General features: G+C 45.9%; 1 protein-coding gene across 2 annotated transcripts in view; it reads right to left on the reverse strand.

The window, feature by feature from the left end:
- Positions 1–298: 298 nt before the first annotated feature.
- CDK6 (cyclin dependent kinase 6) overlaps positions 299–26,003 on the reverse strand; it is a 206,428-nt gene continuing 180,723 nt past the window's right edge. For both annotated transcript variants that reach the window (XM_075315643.1, XM_075315644.1), the window contains exons 6-8: positions 9,677–9,727; positions 6,479–6,614; positions 299–4,353 (exon numbers count right to left, since the gene is read on the reverse strand). In XM_075315643.1, the coding sequence (XP_075171758.1) occupies positions 4,192–4,353; positions 6,479–6,614; positions 9,677–9,727 (349 nt within the window). In that variant the 3' untranslated portion in view covers positions 299–4,191. The remainder of the gene's footprint in view (positions 4,354–6,478; positions 6,615–9,676; positions 9,728–26,003) is intronic.

The following is a 26,003-nucleotide window of genomic DNA, read 5'->3' on the forward strand; positions in this document are numbered from 1 at the left end:
TGAAGGATGCCGCACAGACGAGCTGCGTGACTGAAGGATGCTGCACAGACGAGGTACGTGACTGCAGGATGCCGCACAGACGAGGTACGTGACTGAAGGATGCTGCACAGACGAGGTACGTGACTGAAGGATGCCACATAGACGAGCTGCGTGACTGAAGGATGCTGCACAGACGAGGTACGTGACTGCAGGATGCCGCATAGAAGAGCTGCCGCATAGACGAGGTACGTGACTGAAGGATGCCGCACAGATGAGGTACATGACTGAAGGATGCCGCACAGACAAGGAAGTTCGCCTTCCATTCTTACCAGATGGTTAAATATCTTTATTTATTGCTTATTTCATTTCATACATTTTTCATTTAGTATTAAAAAAATAAAAATGAACCAAATACAGAGAAACGTTCGGTGCCTTCTGTCAGATATATGTTCTATAAAATTTACGCATCTGAGTAATATATAAAATACAAAAAATGCACCAAAATAAACCTTTACTAAAACTGCCCTGTACCCATCGTTCCTGTACCATACCTTGAAGACTGGCCGGTTCTTCAGATATCACTAATACATTTACAATCGGGGCTATTACTGCTCACTGCGGCGGCAGCCGTGTTTTGTGCCCACTTAGTATTGAAGAAGTCCGCAAAACAAAGCTGATATAATGTGTTATGCCTGTCTAGTCCAGGGGGCGGAGCTAATTGATTTCCTGTGTCATATGGGCGGTACCAGACATAATACCGTACCTCAATTTTGCCTGGATTATTTTTTTTTTTTTAATGATTTATCCTGAATATCTAAATGTCGTTGTAATTGATGACTTGTCACCCAGGAGTCCAGGAAGCTGTGATATTAGGGGCTGTTCAGAGTCTTTTTTTGCTGCGTTGGTCTCCACCTGCAACGTGGAGGGAACATATCGTTGATACTCTAGAGTGCAGTCTACCATTAACCTCACCCAGAAAGGTAGCCTATCTCACGATCCAGCCGTCGAGACAGACAACAGCATTATGAAGCGTGCGGTCTACAATCTCCGAGAAAGCCCCACGGCCGTCACATCTGGCCACGGTACAGAGAATGGTTTGGCTCGGTGGGAGCAGTCACAGGGCCAGATTTTTAGACCACATGCTATAGTGTTAGTATGCGGGTAGACCGCCGGCTATAGTAGCAAACCTACCCTCCCCCCCCCGAAAATCAAGCGGTAATGTCAGTGAGAATAAGGGAAGAAAATGTCACAGCTAGCAGACTAAACAGCTTCATATTTTTCGTAAATCTTCCCTTGTCACTTGTTCTGCAGATCGGTGGGGGTCCGGGTCCTGAGACCACCGCTCATAGGTTGCTCTTAGGCTGAAGAGCTAAGCCCCTGAAGTAGCACGTCCACAATGCAATGTATAGGAATCATCTATGGCCTTTTTATTTTTTAGGAATCGGTGGGGTCTCAAGACCCAGACCCTCACAGATAAGCAAGACGTGTTAGGGGGAGAGAGTATATAAAGAAAAAAAGATTTTTCTTAGATTATGAATTTTTTTTTTTTCGGGGTATGGATCATTTTAAATTTGTAAACAAGAGGCCTACACATCGTCCAGTATTTCCAGTGGATTCAGTGCAGTCCACTCCAATATCTATTCCATTCAGAAGTCTCAGGACCGCTGCATCCAGTGATTGACTGCAGCGGTCGTGTGACCTCCAAATGGACCGAAGCAGCACAGGCCATTCTGATATCTGTTCTGTTTGGAAGTCTCAGGACTGCTGCATCCAGTGATTGACTGAAGCAGTCGTGTGACCTCCAAACGGACCGAAGCAGCACAGGCCACTCCGATATCTGTTCCATTCAGAAGTCTCAGGACCGTTGCATCCAGTGATTGACTGCAGCGGTCGTGTGACCTCCAAACGGACCGAAGCAGCGCAGGCCACTCATATCGGTTCCGTCCAGAAGTCTCAGGACTGCTGCATCCAGTGATTGACTGCAGCGGTCATGTGACCTCAAAACAAATCGAAGCATTAGGAGCCAGGACAAAACCTCTGGAGTGGTGTAAATAAAATGTATTTTGATGTTGGACAATAATCCAGTAATACAGCGCTCCGTACATCAGCTTCCTGCACTATTTTCAGTATAAATTGATGAGTGTGGATAGAGGTTTTTTTTAACTCCCAAAACACATTTATATTGCTCAAAAAAAATCCACTATGCTCATCTTTTGAAATTATGCACTCTTCCAGTGTCAAGGCCGCTTTACACCCTGCAATATCGTGACCGATATCGCCAGCATGCGTACCCGCCCCATCGGTTGTGCGACACTGGCAAATCGGTGCCCGTGTCCCACAACATCGCCCGGACCCGTCACACGTACTTACCTTCCCTGCGACGTCGCTGTGACCGGCGAGCCGCCTCTTTTCTAAGGGGGCGGTTCGTTCAGCGTCACAGCGACGTCACAGCAGTGTCACTGAACCGCCGCCCAATAGAAGCGGAGGGGCGGAGATGAGCGGGACGAACATCCCGCCCACCTCCTTCCTTCCGCATTGTGGGCAGGAGGCAGGTAAGGTGAGCTTCCTCGTTCCTGCGGTGTCACACGGAGCGATGTGTGCTGCCGCAGGAACAAGGAACAACTTCGTTACTGCTGCAGTAACTATATTAGAGAATGGACCCCCATGTCACCGATGAGCGATTTGGCACGTTTTTGCGACGATGCAAAATCGCTCATAGGTGTCACACGCTACAACATCGCTAATGCGGCCGGATGTGCGTCACGAATTCCGTGACCCCAACAAGATCGCATTAGCGATGTCGTAGCGTGTAAAGTCCGCTTTAGGCTATGTTCCCATGTCCTGTAATGCAATATGTTTTGGGATCTGTTTGCAAAATGCAAAACCAGATCCGTATACTCCCCATTCACTGTAATGGTGACAGATCCGTTAACGGATGGTCCAAAATGTGTCATCCTTCAGGGCCAATCTGTTAAGTGTTCCGTTGTTAAAAATGGACCAAAAGTCAAGGATCCAAATACAGATGTCTAACGGATCCGTTAATGTATAATGGGAGTCGATGGGCAATGGATCCGTTAGGAATACGTCTGTTAATGGATCCATTTCCGACTGACTCCCATTATACACTAACGGATCCGTTGCTGATAAATGCTATATAGATAAAATAGAAGAAAATCTGTTAGGATAGGATAAAAGATAGATAGATGGATAGAGAGATAGAGAGATAGATAGATAGAGATAGAGGGATAGATAGATAGATAGATAGATAGATAGATAGATAGATAGATAGATAGATAGAGAGATAGATAGAGGGATAGATAGATGGATAGAGAGATAGATAGAGAGATAGATAGATAGAGAGATAGATAGATAGTTTGGCCGGCTGGTTAGCCTAAGCCTATCCCTAATCCGCTGTCCAAACTATCTATCTGGACCTGTTAAACCATTTTTTAAGTGATTAACAACGGACCTGGTTTTTGGCTCCATTGACTTACATTATAACCGATTTGTTAACGGATCGCTTAAAAATGTTATCCATTGGGATTATCCGTTAACAGATCCGTTATTAATTTTTTCAAACGGAACCAAAAACGGATTAAAAGAGGAACATGGGAAGTCAGCCTTACCGGTCAGTAAATACGATATGTCACAGCTGCGGCCAGTGACCAGACCTTGGTGACCGGTGATGTGAAATTAGGGAGTTTTAACATATAACATTTAACATTGGAAATTTGGGATTTTTTTGGGAGAAGCAAAATTTATAAGTGTGTTTAGGAGTTGGAATACCCCTTTAGTCATTCAGGCTTTCGAGGGTTTATGTCAAAACAGGAGCCTTAAGCTGCAGTTCAGACTAAGCAGCCGCCTCGCTCTGTAGGTACAGGGAACGTTTTAACAGAAAGCATTGACACAGAATCTTGTAAGTTTAGCAGCTGGTGAAGTAGAGTCCATGGTGTGGTGGCAGTGACTGGATTACCCTATACAACACTGCCAGCCTCAATGTTAAATTAAAGGCAGCATCATTGCTCAGCAGCTTTACACAACCATCCAGCAACATAAAAAAGGAACAAAATTCATAACAAACAGGAGAAGCTGCGCTGGGCTTGCATTGATTTCAATGAAGTAAACAGAGTTCCTTAGCAGATTGCTGCTCGTCAATGGCTTCCCGCGAGTTCCCCCGGCAATGTTGTGCTGTCCGAATCATGAACACCAAAATCAAGGAGTCTTGGCTTCGGCCATCGTCTCATCTGCCGCCCTTGGCCCGCACACCCGGTGACGATCCAAACTGTCCTTGCTTGTCTGTAAATCGTCAAAATAAGGATGTGACAGGGCACCGAATGCCGTTATACGCTTATCCGGACTGAATGTCAGGCATTTCTGCAGGAAAACAGAAAATAAAAGAAGAAGGTGTGATTCATGCTGAAATGAAGTGAGCATTGAAGGGGCTGTCCAGGCCTTAGATATTGATGACTATTCCTAAGGGCTCGAGCACATGATCGTATTTTCGGTCAGAGTGCAATCTGATGTTTTTTTCAGATGTTTTTCTATGGGGCACAAGTCCCATTATTTGCAGCATGTCCAAGTTGACTTCGATTATTGGTCGTACTCGGCCACATCCAAAAATAGTACCGTACTTGGATGTCATTTGAGTGTGGTATGATTTTCACAGTTTGACACAATGGAGAATGGATAAGATCATTTTTATTCTCTAGCTTTTCCACATCCGGGAAAATCGGATCACACTCTGATCAAACTTTGGTCAAAACTCTGGTCAAACTCTGATCACAGTCTGATTGCAGTGTGAGTAGCATTCTTGCTCCAGTTTTCACGGACTGTCACAATGGAGAATAGATCAGATCATTTTTAATTTCTATCATCTCCACATCTGAGAAAATCGGATCACACTCTGATCATATTCTGATCGCACTCTGGTCATACTCTGGTCACACTCTGGCCACACTCTGATCATATTCTGGCCACATTCTGATCATATTCTGGTCACATTCTGGACACACTCTGATCATATTCTGGTCACACTCTGATCATATTCTGGCCACACTCAGGCCACACTCTGATCATATTCTGGCCACACTCAGGCCACACTCTGATCATATTCTGATCACACTCTGGTCACATTCTGATCATATTCTGGTCACACTCTGGTCACACTCTGGTCACACTCTGGTCACACTCTGGTCACACTCTGGTCACACTCTGGTCATATTCTGGTCACACTCTGGTCATACTCTGGTCATATTCTGGTCACACTCTGGTCACACTCTGGTCACATTCTGGTCACACTCTGGTCACACTCTGGTCATACTCTGGTCATATTCTGGTCACACTCTGGTCACACTCAGGCCACACTCAGGCCACACTCTGGTCATATTCTGATCACACTCTGGTCACACTCAGGCCACACTCTGGTCATATTCTGATCATATTCTGGTCACACTCTGGTCACATTCTGATCATATTCTGGTCACACTCTGGTCATATTCTGGTCACATTCTGATCATATTCTGGTCACACTCTGGTCATATTCTGGTCACATTCTGATCATATTCTGGTCACACTCTGGCCACACTCTGGCCACACTCTGGCCACACTCTGGTCATATTCTGGTCACACTCTGATCATATTCTGGCCACACTCAGGCCACACTCTGATCACACTCTGGCCACACTCTGGTCAGAATGTGATTAGCATAATTGATCCGATTTTCTTGGTTGAGAAAAAATACGGTCGTCTGCACCCAGCCTTAAGATTATCAATATCACATCAGCTGGTGGCACCTCCACCGATCAGCTATTTGAAGATACCACAATGGCTGGATATACATAGTGTACAGGGCTGGAACAGCACAGCTCCATACACTATGTAGTGACCGTTCTTGGGTACTACATCTCAACTCCTATTGAAGTGAATGTGATCTGAGCTGCCCTACAGACACTACATGATGTACAGAGCTGCTCTGTACACTGTTATATCCAGACACTTCTAGGGATGGTAACAGTTGATCAGTGGGTGCCAGGGGTCGGAACCCATTGAGTCTAGATTGATTATCGGATTGTTATCCATATCCAAGTCCTTGATAAACCCTTTAATTTCTGCTCCTCTGACCCCACATTTACAGTTACACATTGGTGGATGGTATTGATCCACAACTTTTCTGAACTAGGTCTACAAGCCTCTTTGCTTGAACCTGATCAGAAACCTTAGGGTATATTCACACGCTCAGAATGCGGGAAAATCAACTTTGTTTTGCGCCTGTGCCAGCCCCCATGCTACTTTTGTCTCACTGGATTCATCACTAGTTAATACAGCATCTTTGCAAAACTGCTGACACCTCTATACAAGGCAGAGATGATCAATGATGAAAGCTGATGACCAGAAAGTGACTTTAAGCCGTCATGACGCCTGCGCAAAAGGACAGGGCAAAACTGCGCAGGCACCGGTCCTATACTGTATGGTACGAGTGTGACTTAGGGGAATGACTTACCAGAAGTAACTCTTTGCCCAGCTCGTCAATGTCTGGAACGACATCTTCCATTGGCTGAGGTTGTCTGTAATGAAAAGCGCTCTGTGGAACGGCCACCTCACTCGGCCACGACTCTTCTTCCGGAAGTCCAATGACGCTGGAGACAAAAAACACAGAAATAAAATATGTACAATAAATACAATTCCTTCTCCGGCTGTTTCAAGCTGCAACGTGCATTAAATGTCAAGAAGATTAATCCAATCATGTGCTAAATCCATAATCACTAGGGGGAGACATTGCTCCACAGAAATATCTGGGCAGCAGATTTGTGGTTGAGTGGAGAAAATGTGTTCCTTAAGCATCTTAAAGGGAAATATTGTATTATATATTTTTTGTAACTAAGAAATTCATACACTTTTTTGGTGTAGTTTATTTTTTTAGTACTTTATTTTATAATCTACATAAAAACAAAATCCTGATATATTTTAATTTTTATACTAAGGGTAGACACAATAGTGACACATCCTGTTTTCTGACACTTTGCTGTGTAGACTAAAGGCCACGTCTCACTAAGCAACATCGCTAGCGACATCGCTGCTGAGTCACGTTTTTTGTGACGCAACAGCGATCTTGCTAGCGATGTCGCTGTGTGTGACATCCAGCAACGACCTGGCCCCTGCTGTGAGGTCGCCGGTCGTTGCTGAATGTCCTGGACCATTTTTTGGTCGTTGCTCTCCCGCTGTGAAGCACACATCGCTGTGTTTGACAGCGAGAGAGCAACGATCTGAATGTGCAGGGAGCAGGGAGCCGGCTTCTGTGGACGCTGGTAACCAAGGTACACATCAGGTAACCAAGCAAAGCGCTTTGCTTGGTTACCCGATATTTACCTTGGTTACCAGCGTCCACAGCTTCTAGAAGCCGGCTCCCTGCACACGTAGCCAAGGTACACATCAGGTAACTATAAGCAAAGCGCTTTGCTTAGTAACCCAATGTGTACATTGGTTACCAAGCACAGCGTCGTTACACGGGTCGCTGGTGGCTGGTGGCTAATCTCTGATCGCTGTGGAGATCTACCTGTGTGACAGCTCACCAGCGACCATGTAGCGACGCTCCAGCGATCCCTGCCAGGTCAGATCGCTGGTGGGATCGCTGGAGCGTCGCTAAGTGTGACGGTATCTTAAGACAGAATGCACAGAGTCATATCATTAAAGGGTGAGTTGCGTAGGATAGGTGAGAAATGCATAAATCATCTTTATTGAATGATCCCCTCCATTTTTATTACCCAAAAAAACCCTCCAATGTAGTCCAAAGGCGGGCGAACATCACAGTTCTGCTGACACAGACTCAGCTGAGAGCTATCAGAGACTTCACCTGAGTGCACGGATGAGGCTTGTGTAGCGCCCCACGGGGTCTAGGGGGTTACTCGTCACCGGGCCAGTGGTATTTGGGGTTGCTGCTGTGACTGCCTGACACGGCTACGTGGCCCCGTTGGCTACATAAAAAGACAAACACGCAGATGCAAGGTTGTCCGGTGTAGAGGGGGATGGACACTTGCGTATGACTCTTGCAGTCTCGCATAGCATCAGCCAGCACGGCGCATTCTCTCCTGACAGGAGCGCCTCAGTTGCATGGAAATACATGCCGGGTGATACCGATGCGAGGCTCGCACACTGACAGTCAAAGTTCAATCGAGTCCATGGCTCATGGACTCGGGTGAACCCTGACGTCACCGCGAACACGACCGAAAACAGCTGAAGACTCCCGAGTGACGAGCAGTGCAGTGAATTCTCCCAGAGGTCAATGATCAGATCCGGAAGCAGAAGCGGCCGGGAGACAGCAACTGAGCGGCTCTGCAGGAAGCGTCGCGGGAGCGGTAAGTATAATGACAATGTTTCCTATTAACTACATTCTTTATTTTACAGACCCCACCGCCCCATCACATAACTGTAAAGTCCAAGTTCGGGGTTCGGACGCAAGTTCGCGTTATCTCAGAATCCGAACTCGAACTTTACAAAAAGTTCGGGCGAGTCTCCCTAAGACGAACATCGGGGGCGTCGCCCATCACTATGCATGATCACTTGGGGTCTAACCATTGGGACACAAACTGAAACACCCCTAAATATATTATGGATTCAGATATCTCCGTCTCTCTTTTAGACACTGAATAAAGTAATGTGCATCTATCACAAAATAAAGTGTAATACAAACATTTCTTTTGTGTTACCAGTCACTGACTTACTAACATGATTCCTCTGTGCAGAGCATCTTGCAGACTAGAAGATGCTGTGCTGCGTTTTATTGGATTACAGACCTGACAGTGACACAATTCCTCTATGCAGAGCATCTTGCCTTTGGAGATGTTCTGCTGCGCCTTCCTGAGTTAGGCCGCACTCACATCAGCGGTATTTTGCCGCAAATCCGGATCCAGCACAAATGTGTTTCAGCTCCATTAATTTCCTATGGAATCGCGGAAAGATGCGGTTACATGCGGTCACATGTATCGCACGCTACCGCATGTGACCACATCTTGCCACGATTCCATAGGAAATGAATGGAGCTGAAACACATTTGTGCCGGATCCGGTTTTGCGGCAAAATACCGCTGATGTGAGCGCAGTCTTACTAAGCCAGCAGCTTGTTTTGACAACTCAGGATTCCATGTTGGCGCTGATTACTCAGATGTTCCTCCTGCCTGATAATTGCTCAGGCTTCTTTACTGAGCATGTTATCCCAGAACCTCAGCAGTTGTATTTTCTGGTTCTGCAGTTGTGCTGTTGGCTTGTGTCTCTGCTAGTGTTCTGATCTTTGTGTTCTGACCCTGAGCTGTTATTTGACTCCTCTCTGCCCGCTCCTTGTTCCTGTCGTGACCTCCTGCCTTTTGACCTCGGACCCTTACCTGACCACGTCTCTGCTTTCTCCCTGAACGTATTACGTGCTTTCCTGGATTTCTGACCCTCGGATATTGACCTGACTACGCCTCTATTTACTCCTTGTGCTTGTATGTGTCCTCCCGTCCATACTTCCCATAAGTAGTGGCTATTATCCCATTTACAAGGTGGTTGTGGGGTATTCCAGAAGAAAATATATTTTGTAGGTTTACAGATCTGCCACCATTAAATATTACCAAAGAGGGAGACATTTAAAGGGGGAAAATACTTTTCCAGAGCACTGTCTATTCATCTTATGACTATCAAACAGTAAATGCAGTTCTGCAACTTACTCAAATATCTTCTCTAGCTGATCCACATCAGAATTTCCACGAAACAAGGGTCTGAAAAAGAAAAATAGAGAAAACGGTGATCGATTAGTGAAAAAAACAATTATAACAAAAACTCAATAACTCTTTTTATCACTATTAGAAGTTCTGCCAAGTCATTTAAAGGGGGTTTCCACTTATTTTAAATTTCAGCTCATCTTTTCTTAACTAGTATTTTGTCTACCCCTCTCATTAAGGGGATTTTCAGATTATTTTTAAACAGTCACCATAGTGTAGAAATGGTTTAAAAAAAAAAAAGCCATACTTGACACCAGAATCCACTTTTCAGCTCCTGAGTTGCCACGTAACCCTGCAGCCAATCACTGGCCTCAGTCATCAGATCACTATTTTAAAGGGGTGGTTCACCCATTTTTTTTATTTTCTGTATGAGCTCTACTTACCTTTCTAGGCGTCTTCTCCATTGGCTTCTGTTTCCAGTTCTGGCACTGAGCGGCGCTATCCTGCACGCTCAGTGCCGGTCACATGACCCCCTGGAGCTGTGGCCGCCGGCATCCTCTGACGTCCCGGCATTTCCGGGCTCTCAAACAAGACGGGTACGTCACAGGATGCCGGCGCCACTCAGATTGAGTGACAGGGCTGTGGGCGGTGACTACCGCACGTCACAGCTCAGCATCGAGGGGAGGATCCGGAGGACGTCTGTGTGGAGCCGGCGTCCTGCAGATGGTGAGGCTGAGGCACGGGGCGCCAGTGTGCAGTACAGGGGGGGGTCTTCAGCTGAATCCCCCCCTGCACGTAAGTATGTGATCACACTGTCCACCCGCCCGCTCTGCTGCGATGTCAGGAGAGCGGCCGGTGTCGGGCAGTGTGATCATCTGCTCCTCCCAGCAGCAAGACACTGACAGGCATGTCACCGCTGTGCTCTGCCATCTGTCCTGCTGCATGGGACCAACTGTCTGCACTCTGTCACCTGCACCACAAGTCACAGAGTGGAGACAGTTGGTGACAGAGCACCTCTGCCCCCCCCTGTTCTTTCCCCACTCTCTTCTCTCCCCCCACTCTTCTCCCCCTCCCCTCTTCCCCCTCTTCTCTGCCCCCCTCTTATCCCTCTCTCCTCTCCCCTCTCTTTTCCCTCGCTCTCTTCCCCCCTCGCTCTCTTTTCCTCATTCCCTGCGCTCTCTTTTCCTCCCCCCTGCGCTCTCTTTTCCTCCCCCCTGCGCTCTCTTTTCCTCCCCCCTGTGCTCTCTTTTCCTCCCCCCTGCGCTCTCTTTTCCTCCCCCCCTCGCTCTCTTTTCCTCCCCCCGCGCTCTCTTTTCCTCCCCCCTCGCTCTCTTTTCCTCCCCCCCTCGCTTTCTTTTCCTCCCCCCTCGCTCTCTTTTCCTCCCCCCTCGCTCTCTTTTCCTCCCCCCCTCGCTTTCTTTTCCGCCCCCCTCGCTCTCTTTTCCTCCCCCCTCGCTCTCTTTTCCTCCCCCCTCGCTCTCTTTTCCTCCCCCCTCGCTCTCTTCTCCCCCCCCTCGCTCTCTTCTCCCCCCCTCGCTCTGTTCTCCCCCCCGCTCGCTCTCTTTCCCCCCCCGCTCGCTCTCTTTTCCTCCCCCCCTCGCTCTCTTTTCCTCCCCCCTCGCTCTCATTTCCTCCCCCCTCGCTCTCTTTTCCTCCCCCCTCGCTCTCTTTTCCTCCCCCCTCGCTCTCTTTTCCTCCCCCCTCGCTCTCTTTTCCTCCCCCCTCGCTCTCTTCTCCCCCCCTCGCTCTCTTCTCCCCCCCGCTCACTCTCTTTCCCCCCCCCGCTCGCTCTCTTTTCCTCCCCCCCCGCTCGCTTTCTTTTCCTCCCCCCCCTCGCTCTCTCTCTTTTCCCTCGCTCTCTCCTGGCATGGTCAGTACAGAAATCTCTCCATCGTGGAGGGGTGAGAGGGAGTAATAAACATGGAGTCCCTACTGTGTCTGTGTCTGTGTATTTATTTTTAATAAAGTATTTTTCTCTGTGTGGTCTTTTTTTTTTAAACCCTTTATTGGAGATTCTTAATGGCCAGGTCAACCTTGGCCTGACATTAAGAATCTCGGGCTTTATACCAGCGGGTAAAACATAGCTGGTATTAACCCCTTATTACCCAGCGTGCCACCTGCCACCAGGGCCACTGGAGGAGTTGGATACAGCGCCAGAAGATGGCGCTTCTATGAAAGCGCCATTTTCTGGGGCGGCTGTGGACTGCAATTCGCAGCGGGGGGCCCAGAAAGTTTGGGCACCCTTCACTGCGGATTCCAATCCCCAGCTGCCTAGTTGTACCTGGCTGGACTCAAAAATTCGGCGAAGCCCATGTCACTTTTTTTTTTTAATTATTTCATGAAATTCATGAAATAAAAAAAAAAAAAGGGCTTCTCTATATTTTTGGTTCCCAGCCGGGTACAACTAGGCAGCTGGGGGTTGGGGGCAGCCCGTAGCTGCCTGCTGTACCTGGCTAGCATACAAAAATATGGCGAAGCCCACGTCATTTTCTTAAAAACGTTTTCATGGAAAAACCTTTATAAAAAAAAAAATGCTTCCCTGCATTTCTATTGCCAGTGAAAGTAACACCAAGCAGCGGGGGCTAGCAGCCAGTAGCTGCTTTGGTTACCCTTAGCAACAGAAAATGCAGCGGGAGCCCACAAACAATGTGATTTTTTTGTTTTTTTATTTTTAATTAATTTTTTTTTAAAAAAATCGGCATGGGCTTCGCCCATCGAGCACCAGAGCATTTTACTTCTCATTCATCCCAAGTAATCAGATGACTCCAGTGTCGGCCGATTACTTGTTCTGTGTCCCCCTGCATCCATCGCAGCGTGTACGGGCTGTGAGGTCAGCGGAGTGGAGACAGTGACATGCTCTGCTCTGACACATAGTGTGCTGCATGTCACTATCTTTCTCCACTCTGGCACTTGTAGTGCAGGTGACCGGATGCTACATGTCACTAACTGTCTCCACTATGGGACTTGTTGTGCAGGTGAGAGTGTATACAGTTGGTACTATGCAGCAGAAATCACAGAGTGGGGCAGTTAGTGACATGTATCATCCGGTCACCTACACAACAAGTCCCAGAGTGGATACAGTGACATGCAGCACACTATGTGTCAGAGCAGAGCATGTCACCAACTTGCTCTGCTCTGTCACCTGCGGTGCTGCATGTCACGTTTTTGCCGCGATTTGGTGCCTTTTTTGCTGCGTTTTTGCTCACTGCGTTTTTAATCAGTGCACAATGCCATTAAAGATTGTTGATGAAAAAAATAAAAAAGGTCTGATGTCATTTCCTTATTCAAAATGTTCATTGTATGCAGGAGAGCAGACAGCAGCTGCAGAACTACAAGGCTCAGCATCCTCCATCCAGGACTGTATGCAGTTTTTTACCCAAAAAGAAAAAAAAAATGACGTGGGCTTCGCCATATTTTTGTATGCTAGCCGGGTACAACAGGCAGGTACGGGCTGCCCCCAACTGCCTAGTTGTACCCGGCTGGGAACCAAAAATATAGAGAAGCCCTTGTTTTTTTTAATTATTTCATGAATTTCATGAAATAATTTAAAAAAAAAATGACGTGAGCTTCGCCTAATTTTGGTGTCCAGCCGTGTACAACTAGGCAGCTGGGGATTGGAATCCACAGTGAAGGGTGCCCAAGCTTTCTGGGCACCCCCACTGCGAATTGCAGTCCGCAGCCACCCCAGAAAATGGCGCTTTCATAGAAGCGCCATCTTCTGGCGCTGTATCCAACTCTTCCAGCTGCCCTGATGCCGGGTGGCTAGCCGGGTAATAATGGAGTTAGGGCTAGCTGTATATTATCAGCTAGCCCTAAGCCCGAAATTCATGGTGTCACGCCAATATTAGACATGGCCACCATGAATTTCTAGTAATGATAAGAAGAAAAAAAAAACACAACACACAGAAAAATATTTTTATTAGAAATAAAACACAACACAATTAGTGACTCCATCTTTATTGAAATAAACCCCCCTCCGCAGTAATCCTGGGTTAGGGTCCCGCGCCGTCCAATCCGGATCCAATATCATCTGATCGGTTTGCTGGAAGGCAAAGCGATCAGATGATGTGTCAGGTTAAACTACGTGAATCCCATCACACATCAGCTGATTGTATAAAAGCCGATTATACAATCAGCTGATGCATCAGTGCAAAAAAAAAAAAAATAAAAATAAATACTCACGTCTGTGCTGATTACCGGCAGCTCCTGCAGCGGAGTCTGATCCTGGCCCATCACTGCAGGAGCGGCCGGTAATCAGCTGATGAAGTCCCCTGACGGCAGGATCAGCTGATAGCCGGCCGGGCGCGAAAAAGCCGGCGAGACTACGATCAGCTGATGCGTCAGGTGACTGCATCAGGTGATCCACGGCCAGGTCCTGCAAGCTTCGTACGTGCACCGGGGAGACTGCACACAGCCGAAGCGGCGGGACCGAGACAGGGGCTGGAAGCAGGCATGGCACCGGGACCCTGCAGACAGGTGAGTATGACATACACACACACATACACACTCACTCACACACTGTATATATACACACACACACTGTATATACGCACACACACACTGTATATACGCACACACACACTGTATATACGCACACACACACTGTATATACGCGCACACACACTTTCTTCCCCTGGCTGTGTAGAGCTGCTGCTGTCTCTGTATGATTGATCTCAGTGCATCCACTGGGAAGAGGCAGGGAGGAGGGTTTGGGTGGGAGCAGAGTGGGTGTATTAGACACAATGGGTGTTTTAGATAAGCTAGACACCGCCCTAGAGCCACAAAGAATTCTGGGACTTGTAGTAACTGAACACAGGAAGTCAGAGGAGAGATTAACCCCATCAGAGCTGGAGCCAGCAATGAGCATGTGCTGCTAGTGCACAATGAAAGGTAATTTTGCTGAAAAAACATAATAGATGTGTTGAGGGGCACATATTAGCAAGATTTATCAGAAAAAAAAAAAAATCAGTTTTGGTAACTGGACAACTTCTTTAAGGGAACCTGTCAGGTGCAATATGCATCCAGCACCACGAGCAGTTCTGAGTGCATATATATATATAGCCCTTGCTTAACTGTCCCTGTATACACTAGCATAGATAAAGTGATCTTAGAAAAAGTATTTCTAAAGATCCTTTATCATATGCTAATGAGAATGGGGACTAGTCCCAAGGGCGTTAGTTTCCCCCAACTAGTCCACCATCTTAGCATGTTAGCACACCCACAGGGATGTGCTAACATGCGATTCAATGCCCACTGTCCAGCGTCATCAATGGTGACACACGTACCTGTGTTCATTGTCACTGCTTCAGAACGCTGGGTTTAGGGACAGTGCACATGATCAGAAGTCCCCAGCACTTCCAGTCATGCGCACTAGACCTCTCTGAAGCCGGGATGCGCACACCTTGCTTCATAGTGAGCGTGACCGGAAGCGCAGTGACTTCTGATCATGCGCACTGAGCCTAAACCTGGAGTTCTGAAGCGGTGACAATGGACAGGTATGCGCATCACAGCTGATGATGCTGGGCAATGGGCATTGAATAGCATGTTAGCACGTCCCTGTGGCGGACTAGTCGGGGGAAACTAATGTCCTTGGGACTTGTCCCCTCACTCATTATCATATCATAAAGGATCTTTACAAATACTTTTTCTAAATATCCCTTTATCTCTGCTAGTGTATACAGGGATGGTTAGGCAGGGATTAGAAATATACACCCAGAACTGCTCGTGGTGCTGGCTGCATAATTTGGACCTGACAGGTTCCCTTTAAAAAAAAAAAAAAATCATATCCTGTATGTGTGTACAGGATACTATCTTCACTATCTCTCATACAATACACAGCTTCATTTATTTTTAAGGGATTGTCCACTACTTGGTGCATGTGTCTCCTGGGAACGTGAGCAGCGGCACAAGAGGAGAGTATAAGCGCTTTTTTTTTTTTTTTTTTAATGGGACCAAACATGGGGAATGAGAAGGTGTTGTCCGAGTAGTGGACAACTGCTTTAATATGGTTTTCTCCCTACCTACAACCTGTTTTATCTGTCCCTGTCTCCCTGATGAGAACATTGATGCTTTCACTACTCTCCGCACTCTTATCCCCCTCCCTGCTGATACCTCTAACCTTAAGAGAAGGGAGGAGAAAAGCAGAGAAAGTCATAAATAGCAGCAGGATTTTGAAGGCTTTTTTGTATCTACAGCCTGTCCCATCCCCCAATCTCACATGAGAACATATATGCTTTCAAAACTCTGATCTGTCATGTACAACCCCAATATGTCAGGAAAGATAGAGGGGGAAAAGGACACCCCATTTTCCAAAGACGAGACTCGCTCTCTAGTGCCCCCCTTATTGTCAGGCTAATTGTGGAATTGCCAGACGATAAGCAATGAGGACGCTCTTCTACTACTATGCCAATTAAGGGCATAATTAAGGGTTCCCAGTGAGAGTAAGGTATATATCTCCCCGATTCCTGCGAGCAGAATATATCTAATCTTCCCCTGATCTCACTGATCACCCCACAATTATCCTAGACATACACTCACTGCCACCAATCAATTACAATAACTATTAAGCCAACCCCCTCTTAGCTGCTCACTCATAACACTGAGAGAAGGGAGGAAAAGATCAGAGATACAGTCGTAACCAGGAGCAGGACTTTGCGTATTACCTGTTTGTTTCTGCCCTCATGGCTTTTACTACTTTCTCTACTCCAATCTGTGCTGTTCAATCCATACCTATTCTTAGAGGGGACCCGTTGAAGTTAGCCGGATTCTAAATAAAATTCTGTTCGGGGACCCAGACTTGACCTGAACCATATCAGAAGTCACAAATTGAGCAGTTCGGCTCTCCGCAGCCATCCAATTCCAGTTACCCCCAGTTCGAGCCATTCAAACACTGCAATCGGCTTGCACTGGACCAAGCACCGAGCGTACCGTAGCACACCCTGATTCTCACTGGAATGGTTTGCATACATAAAGCACCCAAACTCCGAACTCAAAAATTGATTTTCTTTGTAAAGTCTGTGTTCGGTATGGTTCGAGTTCGCTCATCTCTAGTGAGGAGGAGAACAGATAGTTAAGCAGAGCCAAGAGCAGGAGTCTGACGGCCTCGTAGAGCGCACAGCTAAAAAAAGGTCGTACCCACATTCTGCAACACCAAAATGGTTGAAGATGTTAAATCACTATTTAAAAAGTATCTTATTTTTGCATTTATGAATCAAATGACCACAAAAATTCAGTGGAAAAGTGTCCATAAATTTTAAGCCTTGAGGTCTCGGAAGACGCGGCTTAAACACGTAACACAACACTTGTGATGGGGCTTAGGCTGTGTTCCATCTAACTTCTGCACATGTACATCATTTGGGTTTTTGTATGTTGAGTTAGACAGTTACATGGAAGCTTCTTAGGACCACCATGCCTCATCGGCATCCAAGGAAACTCAGCCAACTTGCTCCCCTTTGATTGCCTTGGTTGGCACTTTAACTAAAGCCTGACAGCTGTGATATCACCAGGGAAATCTCAGGGATATTCTCAGAGGAGGATATAACCAGTCACAAAACCACAAGTGAATTAGGAGCCTCTGGAATTAGGATGCTATCGCAGATGTTGTATCATTTGTGAGGCCTTGGCCCGGATTCATGTGAACATTTTCACGCATGTCCACTTTGGTTCTTAACCAAAGTTCCAACATTTCGACATTTTTACTTCTTTCATCTTCTTCATTGGAACCGGTCCAGCAAAATATTCTCACGCCACCAGGTAGTCCTCCCTGACATTTCCAGCCATTCCTTTATTTCCATGATATGTTTCCTTCCAGAAATTGGAAATGTGCTGTATGTTGATATAACAGCTTCTTGACAATAATCCAAACCCTCAATGAACACCCGCTGTACGACTCGCAGTCAGATATGTACAGATTGAGACCATCTGGTGATGTGGAAGGAACAGACAGTGAAAGTGATGATGCTGCTGCGGAGGCCTGAGAGGTCCTGGATTTATTGTTATATCAGGTAACGATTGTCTGGAGAGGTAATGTATCTAAGATTTTTGTACCACTCCATGCAATATTGATGGTGAGCAGTAATAATAATAATAATAATAATAATAATAATAATATTTGTACTAGTGATATACAAAATAAGACTATAGAACTACTGCATTTACAGATTAAATGCTAAAATATACCCAATTATAACATATGGACATCATAGAAGGATGCAATGTTAGCCTCCACACCATTAGTGATACACTATGAAAGAGCGGCTCCAACTCCAGACGTGACAGTGTCTCATTGGTGTTCACTGTGGCCGGTGATTGGCAGCAGCAAACACCCATTAGTCGGAAGAGATGCCCAGCCAACTTACTTCTGTGTCAATATATATTATATTGCTATTTTTAACACATTAAAAGATAACTTTTCGAGCTTCACAACCATTTGGATGTGCTCATTGTAATCATGGTTGCTACAAAAATATCAATTAACAAAATCAATAAACTTATTTGTAAATAATCTCATAAAAAAATAAAGGGCAGTGACGGACTCTAAAGTCTTTTTCTGGACCCTCTGGTTTCCAGAGCTGTGCTCTGCTAAGCCATCTGGTTCAAACTGTTGTCATCTGCTGGAAATTTTGATTCCCACTGTTGTCTTTTGCTAAACTCTCTGGTTCCTAGATATGTCTTCTCCTTGACCTCTGGTTCCCAGAGTTTCCTTCTGCTAGACCCTTTGGATCCCAGATTTGTCTTCTGATGGGTCCTCGTTACCAGAGTTGTCTTCTGCTCGACCAGATTTCCAGAGATACCTTCTACTACGTCCTCGTGTTCTCATTATTATCTTCTGCTGGCACTCTGATTTCCAGAGTTGTCATCTGCTGGGCCCTCTGATTCCCAGAGCTGTCTTCTGTTGAACGTTTTGATTCCGAGAGCTGTCTTCTGCTCGGCCTTCTGAATCCCAGAGCTGTCTTCTGCTGAAAGTTTTGATTCCGAGAGCTGTCTTCTGCTCGGCCTTCTGAATCCCAGAGCTGTCTTCTGCTGAACCATCTGATTCCCAGAGCTGTTTGCTGCTGGGCCTTCTGATTTCCGGAGTTTTCTTCTGCTGGACCCTTTTGTTCCCAGAGTTGTTTTCTGGTGGAATATCTGGTTCCCAGAGTTGTCTACTGCTGGACTCTATGGTTCCCAGAGCTGCCTTTTGCTGCATCCTCTGATTTTAAGAGTTGTTTTCTGCTGGACCCTCTGGTTCTCATAGTTGTCTTCTGCTGGACCCTATGTTTCCTTAAGTTGTTTTCTGCTGGACACTTTGATTCTGTGAGCTGTCTTCTGCTAGGCCTTCTGATTCCCAGAGCTGTCTTCTACTGAACCCTCTGATTCCCAAAGCTGTCTTCTGCTGGACCTTCTGATTTCTGAAGTTTTCTTCTGCTGGACCCTCTGGTTGCCAGAGTTGTCTTCTGGTTGAATATCTGGTTCCCAGAGTTGTCTGCTGCTGGACTCTATGGTTCCCAGAGCTGTCTTCTGCTGTACCCTTTGATTTCCAGAGCTATCTTCTGCTAGACCCTATGTTTCCCGAAGTTGTCTTCTGCTGGACCCTTTGATTTCCAGAGCTATCTTCTGCTAGACCCTATGTTTCCCAAAGTTGTCTTCTGCTGGACTCTCTGGTTCCTAGAGTTGTCTTTTGCTGGACCCTCTGTTTCCTAGAGTTGTCTTCAGCTGGACCCTCTGGTTCCCCCTCAGGAGGATGCTGTGTTACTCTGATGAGACAGTCTGACCCCAAATGATTCAGATTCCATTATCAGTGCACCTGAATTGAATTTGCATTGCAAATCCTAAAAGGTATTTGCCTCAAGTATGAAAATCTTATAAACAACAAAATTGTTTAAAAAAAACCCATGCAAAAATGTAGCATTATGATATAGAGGTATGCTAGACAACTAATGAAATGGAAACATTTGCTTTTTAAGTGCTATAAATACTCTTTTTTTTTCATCTACAGTTTATTGATAGTCTTGCACCTGTCAATCAAAACCACAACTTCCCCTAACTTCACAAAAGCGTTTGCAGATTGCTTCCTACTGCCATCATAGATTGTGAAGTGTGGGAGGTGAAGAGTAACAACGAGATGTGGCTGATTAATCAAATGTCAATAACGCAACAAGCAACACACCAACAAGTCAAGCATTAGAAAAAAGCAATATAAATATACACAAAGTGGAGGCATAACATTTTCAAATGTTGTTCAGCCAAAATCTTTAGTATAGAACATTTTGGCCCACATTTATCTTGAGTGTCTGACCCGCTCAAGATGTGCCGGGATATCTTACTGGTAGAGGGCAGAACGCACGACTTCATCCACAGAAAGTTTTCCGTCATACTCACAGTGGTTCCTATGTTAATTATAAACCTTTTTATAAGATTTTGTACAAAAAGTCAATCATTGAGCGGTTGATAGTATTTAATCTGTGGGATTTAATTCACTAGAAAGTTGCTGGATTGTCTAATTCGAAGAGTTGTCTTCTACTGGAGCATCTGGTTCCCAGAGCTGTCTTCTGCTGGACCCTCTAGTTCCCAGAGTTGTCTTCAGCTGGACCTTTTGATTCCCAGTGTTACTTTTTGCTGGACCCTCTAGTTCCCACAGTTGTGTTCTGCTGGACTCTCTGGTTCCCAGAACTGTCTTCTGCTGGACTCTCTGATTTTCTAAGTTGTCTTCTGCTGGACCCTCTGGTTCCCAGAGTTGTATTCTGCTGGACTCACTGGTTCCCTGAGGTGTCTTCTGCTGGGCCCTCTGGTTCCCAGAGTTCTCTTTTGCTGGACTCACTGGTTCCCAGAGTTGTCTTCTGCTGGACCCTATGGTTCCCAATCATTGAGTGGTTGACAGTATCTAATCTGTAGGATTTAATCCACTAGAAAGTTGCTGGACCTTCTGATTCCCAGACTTATCTGCTGCTGAGCCCTCCGATTCCCAGAGTTGTTTTCTGCTGGACCCTTTGGTTCCCAGAACTGTCTTCTTGTGGACCCTCTGATTTCCAGAGTTGTTTTTTTTTAGGCCCTCTGGTTCCCAGAGTTGTCTTCTACTGGAATTTCTGATTTCCGAACTTGTTTTCTGCTGGATCTTCTGGTACCCAGATTTCTCTTCTGCTGGACCCACTGATTCCCAGATTTATCTTCTGCTGGACCTCTCTGGTTCCCAGAATTGTCTTCTGCTGGAATTTCTGATTTCCAAACTTGTTTTCTGCTGGATCCTCTGGTTCCCAGAGTTGTCTTCTACTGGACCCACTGATTCTCAGATTTCTCTTCTGCTGGACCCTCTGGTTCCCAGAGTTGTCTTCTGCTGGACCCTCTGATCCCCAGAGTTGTCTTCTGCTGGACCCTCTGGTTCGCAATTATTGACTATCTAATCTGTGGGATTTAATTCAATAGAAAGTTGTTTTACATTCTGAAACGTGTAAAGTCTGACAAATCTGTGAAATCTAACTGTAGTCTGACAGCCAACAACAGGTTTATGGGCCATTTGGGCAAATATTAGTTTAGACAGTTACACGAGCAGAGATACCAAATATTTTATTATTATTATTATTCTTTTAAACTCTTTTTATGCTTTGGGAACACTGACAGCGGCATCTAAGGAGTTATATTTCCAAACTCTTAAATCCTGAAATCCCAGATTTCCCAAGACTTTTTGGTAGAAATTAGGCAATCGTTGACACTCGCCCAGAACGCCAGCCAAGTCAATAAACTTCATAATGATACTGACTTGCAGGCATCCAGTTTAAAGCTAATTTCCACTAGTGTGAACATGCCTTTTGGACATAAATATATCCTTTTAAGTCCCATTAAACGGTAATTTGGTCTCTAAATCATGGAATTGTGGAACTACAACTTCCCACGTAACTAGATTGTTTGGGGGTCATGAGTAAACAAACAATCAGGCCTTAGAAATCAAAGCTAAGAAAGAATCCGGTCTTGTTTCCGATAGCAACCAATCATAACTCAGATTTTATTCTTTACACTGCTATGTAAAAATGAAAGGTGTGTTGTGATTGGTTGCTATGGGCTACAAAGATAGATGATGAAGTGCTGTATCTTAGCCTAAAGAAATCTATTTTTCTACATACAATGGAGTAGATTTATAAAAATTGTCTTTGTTGCCCATAAAAAGCAATTACTGCAAAATTACAATTTTTCCAGAGCTATAACAAATGAAAACTAAGCTGCTGCCATAGCAACACAGTTTCTATTTTAGAAATTGTACTCAATTTATCGAAACTATCCTCGTGTTCACACATCCACGTACAGGCCGCCATGTCTTGACTGTCTGTAAGTCTTGTACCTTTGAGACTGTTGAGTTCGGGTTCGGAGACCCACAGCTCATCTGGACTTGCGGCCCGTGTTCATATCTAACACAAAAATTGGACCTTTTTTTTTAAGTAACCAATCAGAGCTCAGCTTGCATTTTAAAAATTGATCTGAATAAATATAAGATGCACTGTGATTGGATACAATGTGCAATGAAGTCTAAAATCTTTTTTGGTTTTCATAAATGGCGACCCTTTTGCTTTTGTTTTCTTTCTCCCACGTGTTCGTTAAGGCAGATGGTAGTATGGAGGTGAGATGAAGATTATACACCGGGAGGGGTTGGATTTTATACACCCTTTGGCGAGGGGCCGGATGTTATACATTAGGGGGCGATGGGCCGGAGGTTAAACACCAGGGGTGAACGGCCAAAGGTTATACACGATGGGCAAGGGGCCAGAGGTTATTATACACCAGGGACGAGGGGCCGGAGGTTATACGCCGGGGGTGAGGGGTCGGAAGTTATACACCAGGGGTGAGGGGCCGGAGGTTATACACCAGGGGTGAGGGGCCGGAGGTTATACATTAGCGTTGAGGGGCCGGAGGTTATACACCAGGGGGTGTGGGGCAGAGGTTATATACTGGGGGCAAGGCAAGAGGCAGGAGGCTATAAACCAAGGGGTGAGGAGCCAGAGGTTGTACACCAGGGCCAGGAGGTTATACACAGGGGGCGAGTAACAGGAGGTTATACACCGGGGGCAAGAAGCCATAGGTTATATACTGCGGGAGAGGGGCAGGAGGTTATACACCAGGGGTGAGGGGCTGGATGTTATACACTGAGGGGGGCGGGGAGCAGGAGGTTATACACCGGGGGTGAGGGGCCAGATGTTATAAGCCAGGGGGAGGGGGGGGGGGCGAAGAACAGGGGGTTATACAGCGGGGGCGAAGGGCCAGAGGTTATATATCGGAGGCGAAAGGCCAGTGGTTGTACACTAGGGGTGAGGGGCTGAATGTTATACATTGGGGACAGTGGGATTGAAGAAGTAACCTGAATTCCATGAGTAAGACGTGTGTCTCAGTACTCTTCTCCACATCGTGTGTTTGGTGCAGATAACTGATCCATCTGTGACTTACTTAACTGCTAGTTATACGTCTCAGTATTTTATTCTGCACTTTTAGGTGACAGGTTCCAGGAAAATACAGAAAATCCTAATTTCCTGGAATCGAATGTAAATCATGCTTCTTAACCTCAATAATGGAGCATAAATCTTCCCTTCCCCTCCTGTCAGTCTCGCTGCCGCCCCACGTGTTTCTTCGCACAAAGCCAACGTTTGCAGTTACAGACTTCCTCGTATTTCCCTCTTCACTGCCACAGGCTGATCTCACCGCAGCACTGAGCCCGTACTGGACGCCTGGCAAGGAGGAACGCTGGGACCAAAACCACACTTGTGTTGCCAGGTCCCTACTGTTACAGCAAAAGCCGACCGCAGATTAATGCTGTTACTGCGTTTTGCAACGGCTGTCAATCAAACAACTGCTGATGCTGAGAAAACACCAGTTAGGGCCAAAGAAACAGGAGTAAATCAGACAGATAATGGGAGGGTGCGGGGGGGGGGGGGACTGAAATGTACAAAGATGGCTTTTTATTCGCCAGTCTTAAATAACTACTTATAATTACATAAAGGATGCACCAAATTTATTAAGGCACGTGTAATCAACTGGTACAAATTATGTATTTGCATAAATTCCAATAAATCTACCAGGCCACAAGTCACTACAACTGAAAATCTGCCCCCGCCACAAGTGTAAAAGACCTCGCATCAAGTCTTAATTTCATTCAGACTATTGGTCGGTCCATGGCACATGAAGATCTTTGACTTCCCCATCGACTTCCATAATACTTGAATCGATCCCATCAGAGCCTCCGACTGCTTGTTACCAGTACCAAGCACCGAGTTACAAGTACTGAGCACCCGAGCATGGTAGTGCTCACTCATCACTAGTTACGAGTACCGAGCACCCGAGCATGGTAGTGCCCGCTCATCACTAGTTACGAGTACTGAGCACCCGAGCATGGTAGTGCCCGCTCATCACTAGTTACAAGTACTGAGCACCCGAGCATGGTAGTGCCCGCTCATCACTAGTTACGAGTACTGAGCACCCGAGCATGGTAGTGCCCGCTCATCACTAGTTACGAGTACTGAGCACCCGAGCATGGTAGTGCCCGCTCATCACTAGTTACGAGTACCGAGCATCCGAGCATGGTAGTGTCCGCTCATCACTAGTTACGAGTACCAAGCACCTGAGCATGGTAGTGCTCGCTTATCACTGGTTACGAGTACTGAGCACCCGAGCATGGTAGTGCCCGCTCATCACTAGTTATGAGTACCGAGCATCCAAGCATGGTAGTGCCCGCTCATCACTAGTTACGAGTACCAAGCACCTGAGCATGGTAGTGCTCGCTTATCACTGGTTACGAATACAGAGCACCTGAGCATAGTAGTGCCCGCTCATCACTATTTGAGTACTGAGTACCCGAGCATGGTAGTGCCCGCTCATCACTGGTTACGAGTACTGAGCACCTGAGCATGGTAGTGCCCACACACCACTAGTTACGAGTACTGAGCACCTGAGCATGGTAGTGCCCGCTCATCACTAGTTACGAGTACCGAGCACCTGAGTATGGTAGTGCTCGCTCATCACTGGTTACGAGTACTGAGCACCTGAGCATGGTAGTGCCCGCTCATCACTAGTTACGAGTACCGAGCACCCGAGCATGGTAGTGCTCACTCATCACTAGTTACGAGTACCGAGCACCCGAGCATGGTAGTGCCCGCTCATCACTAGTTACCAGTACTGAGCACCTGAGCATGGTAGTGCCCGCTCATCACTAGTTACGAGTACTGAGCACCCGAGCATGGTAGTGCTCACTCATCACTAGTTACGAGTACTGAGCACCTGAGCATGGTAGTGCCCACTCATCACTAGTTACGAGTACTGAGCACCCGAGCATGGTAGTGCCCGCTCATCACTAGTTACGAGTACTGAGCACCCGAGCATGGTAGTGCTCGCTCATCACTAGTTACGAGTACTGAGCACCCGAGCATGGTAGTGCCCGCTCATCACTAGTTACGAGTACCGAGCACCCGAGCATGGTAGTGCTCACTCATCACTAGTTAGGAGTACAGAGCACCCGAGCATGGTAGTGCTCACTCATCACTAGTTACGAGTACCGAGCACCCGAGCATGGTAGTGCCCGCTCATCACTAGTTACGAGTACTGAGCACCCGAGCATGGTAGTGCCCGCTCATCACTAGTTACGAGTACTGAGCACCCGAGCATGGTAGTGCCCGCTCATCACTAGTTACGAGTACTGAGCACCCGAGCATGGTAGTGCCCGCTCATCACTAGTTACCAGTATCGAGCACCTGAGCATGGTAGTTCCTGCTCATCACTAATATATATGGCTTCGTAGGTTTAAAAAGTTCAAAACTTTGTAAAATAATTTGGCTTGTGTTGTCATTTTCGAGGAAACATAACTTTTTTTTCCCCCTGACTATGGCTACGTGTGAGGGCTTGATTTTGCATGAAAATTTGATGTATTTTAGTGATACCATTATGGGCAACATAAGATTTGATCTTTTTTCACTGCATTTTTTAGGGGAAATATGGTGACTGAAAATGAGCAATTTGATCTTTTTTTTCCTTTACAGTGGGGTTGATTAATTTTATATATTGCTCAGAATATTACGGATACGGTCATAATGAATATGCTTATTTTTCTTTTTAAATTATGTTTAATTTTTAAAATTGAGAAAATAGGGGCAATTTAAACCTTGTTTTCTAAATTTTAATATTTATTATTTTTTTAAACTACTTTTTATATATCCCTAGAGATTTGAACTTTTCATGATTTACTTTTTCTTTATTTATAAATTTCAACTTTATTTTTTAAATTTGTTAAAAATCCATTTTTTTTATATTCCACCCTATTTGAACCTGTGATGATTTCTATTATATACAGGAATATTTCTATATAAAGTAAAAGTAACAATATTTT

This window comes from Anomaloglossus baeobatrachus, chromosome 6, assembly GCF_048569485.1.
Source record: "Anomaloglossus baeobatrachus isolate aAnoBae1 chromosome 6, aAnoBae1.hap1, whole genome shotgun sequence".
Lineage (NCBI taxonomy): Eukaryota > Metazoa > Chordata > Amphibia > Anura > Aromobatidae > Anomaloglossus > Anomaloglossus baeobatrachus.